Below are 1,287 nucleotides of genomic sequence, written 5' to 3'. Positions count from 1 at the left end.
TATCAACTTGTGGAAAATGGGCATCCTATGACCCCTTTAAGGAAATCACTGACAAAATACAATTGTTTGTGTACCTTCATGGGTTCATCTGTCTGTCTGCATCAGACCTTAGTTCAGCTGGGTCTCTACACTATGGGTCGTGATCACCGGATCTTCTCGCACCCATGGGTCGTGATCACCGGATCTTCCCGCACCCGGAGCAGTACCGTCCCTCTCGCTGGGTCCGATCCAAGAGCCACTACTTCAGGAACCTGAGCTTCGGCTTCGGCCCACGCCAGTGTCTGGGCCGCAGGATCGCCGAGACCGAGATGCAGCTCTTCCTTATTCACGTATGTGGATTTCTAAAGGGAGGAACATCATATCCTCTTAACTGTCAAAATAACGTTGGCGGATTTTCTTCATTATTTGTCGTTTTGTCATCTTTATAGATGCTGGAGAACTTCAGGTTTGAGAAGCAGAGGCAGGTGGAGGTCAGGAGCACGTTTGAGCTCATCTTGCTGCCTGAGAAGCCCATCATGCTCACCATCAAACCGCTGAACGCCAGCAGATAGCGGAGCTGCAAACAGGAAATGATGTCAAAGACAGAACTGGATGGAACACTGAGCTTTGAAGACGGGAAAAATTCAACTCTGACATGAAATGCCTGTGAAAAGTTTGGACTCAGTTTATGTTTCTTGCGGTCTTAGATAGTTCACACAAAAATGAAAATTCTGTCATCATTTACTCACCCTCATGTTGTTTCAACCCTGTATGAATTTTTTTTTCTTCTGTGGAACACAGAAGATATTTTAAAGAATGCTAGGAACATTTTTTTTAAAGTATCTTCTTTTGTGTTCTTACATTTCTATTATTCTAAAATAGTATTAATAAAAATGAGTAAAGCAGGTGAGCCCAAACTTTTGACTGGTACTAAATGTTAGGATGTCTTGCTATATCTATTTCAGAAAAGCAAATAAAAAAATAATAATTTATGTATTCTAAAGTATTTATTTATGTATTAAAAGTAAAACTACTTCACTTTAGCATTACTGGCCATGAATAGGCTACTAAGGAGAGATCACACATCAGCTGCTCAAAACTGTCAGTGAGACGAACGGAGCGCGAGCGCAATGCTGTGACAGTCACAGGCGGTAAATAGTGGAGCGCATGAAGGAGAGATGCGAGGGCACGAACACTGGTCAATTCGAATTCAAAGTTTCAAGATCGATGCATTGCATCGTCACGGTTTGTAATCGATGCATCGAGAAAACGAGTGAATCGTTACACCCTTACTATAAATGTTATAAT

At 42.0% G+C, this 1,287-nt stretch overlaps 1 protein-coding gene across 1 annotated transcript; it reads left to right on the top strand.

The window, feature by feature from the left end:
* The first annotated feature begins 78 nt into the window (after positions 1-78).
* Positions 79-551, top strand: LOC107705097 (cholesterol side-chain cleavage enzyme, mitochondrial-like). Its single transcript, XM_016508241.1, has 3 exons — positions 79-168; positions 201-329; positions 429-551. The coding sequence occupies exons 1-3, from the start codon at positions 79-81 to the stop codon at positions 549-551; spliced, it is 342 nt and encodes a 113-aa protein (XP_016363727.1).
* The last annotated feature ends 736 nt before the right edge of the window (positions 552-1,287 follow it).

The sequence above is a fragment of the Sinocyclocheilus rhinocerous genome, unplaced genomic scaffold (genome assembly GCF_001515625.1).
Source record: "Sinocyclocheilus rhinocerous isolate Xijiao unplaced genomic scaffold, SAMN03320098_v1.1 scaffold40148, whole genome shotgun sequence".
NCBI classification, from domain to species: Eukaryota; Metazoa; Chordata; class Actinopteri; order Cypriniformes; family Cyprinidae; genus Sinocyclocheilus; species Sinocyclocheilus rhinocerous.
Note: the sequence above shows the minus strand (reverse complement) of the source record. Positions and strands in the feature narration are given on the sequence as shown.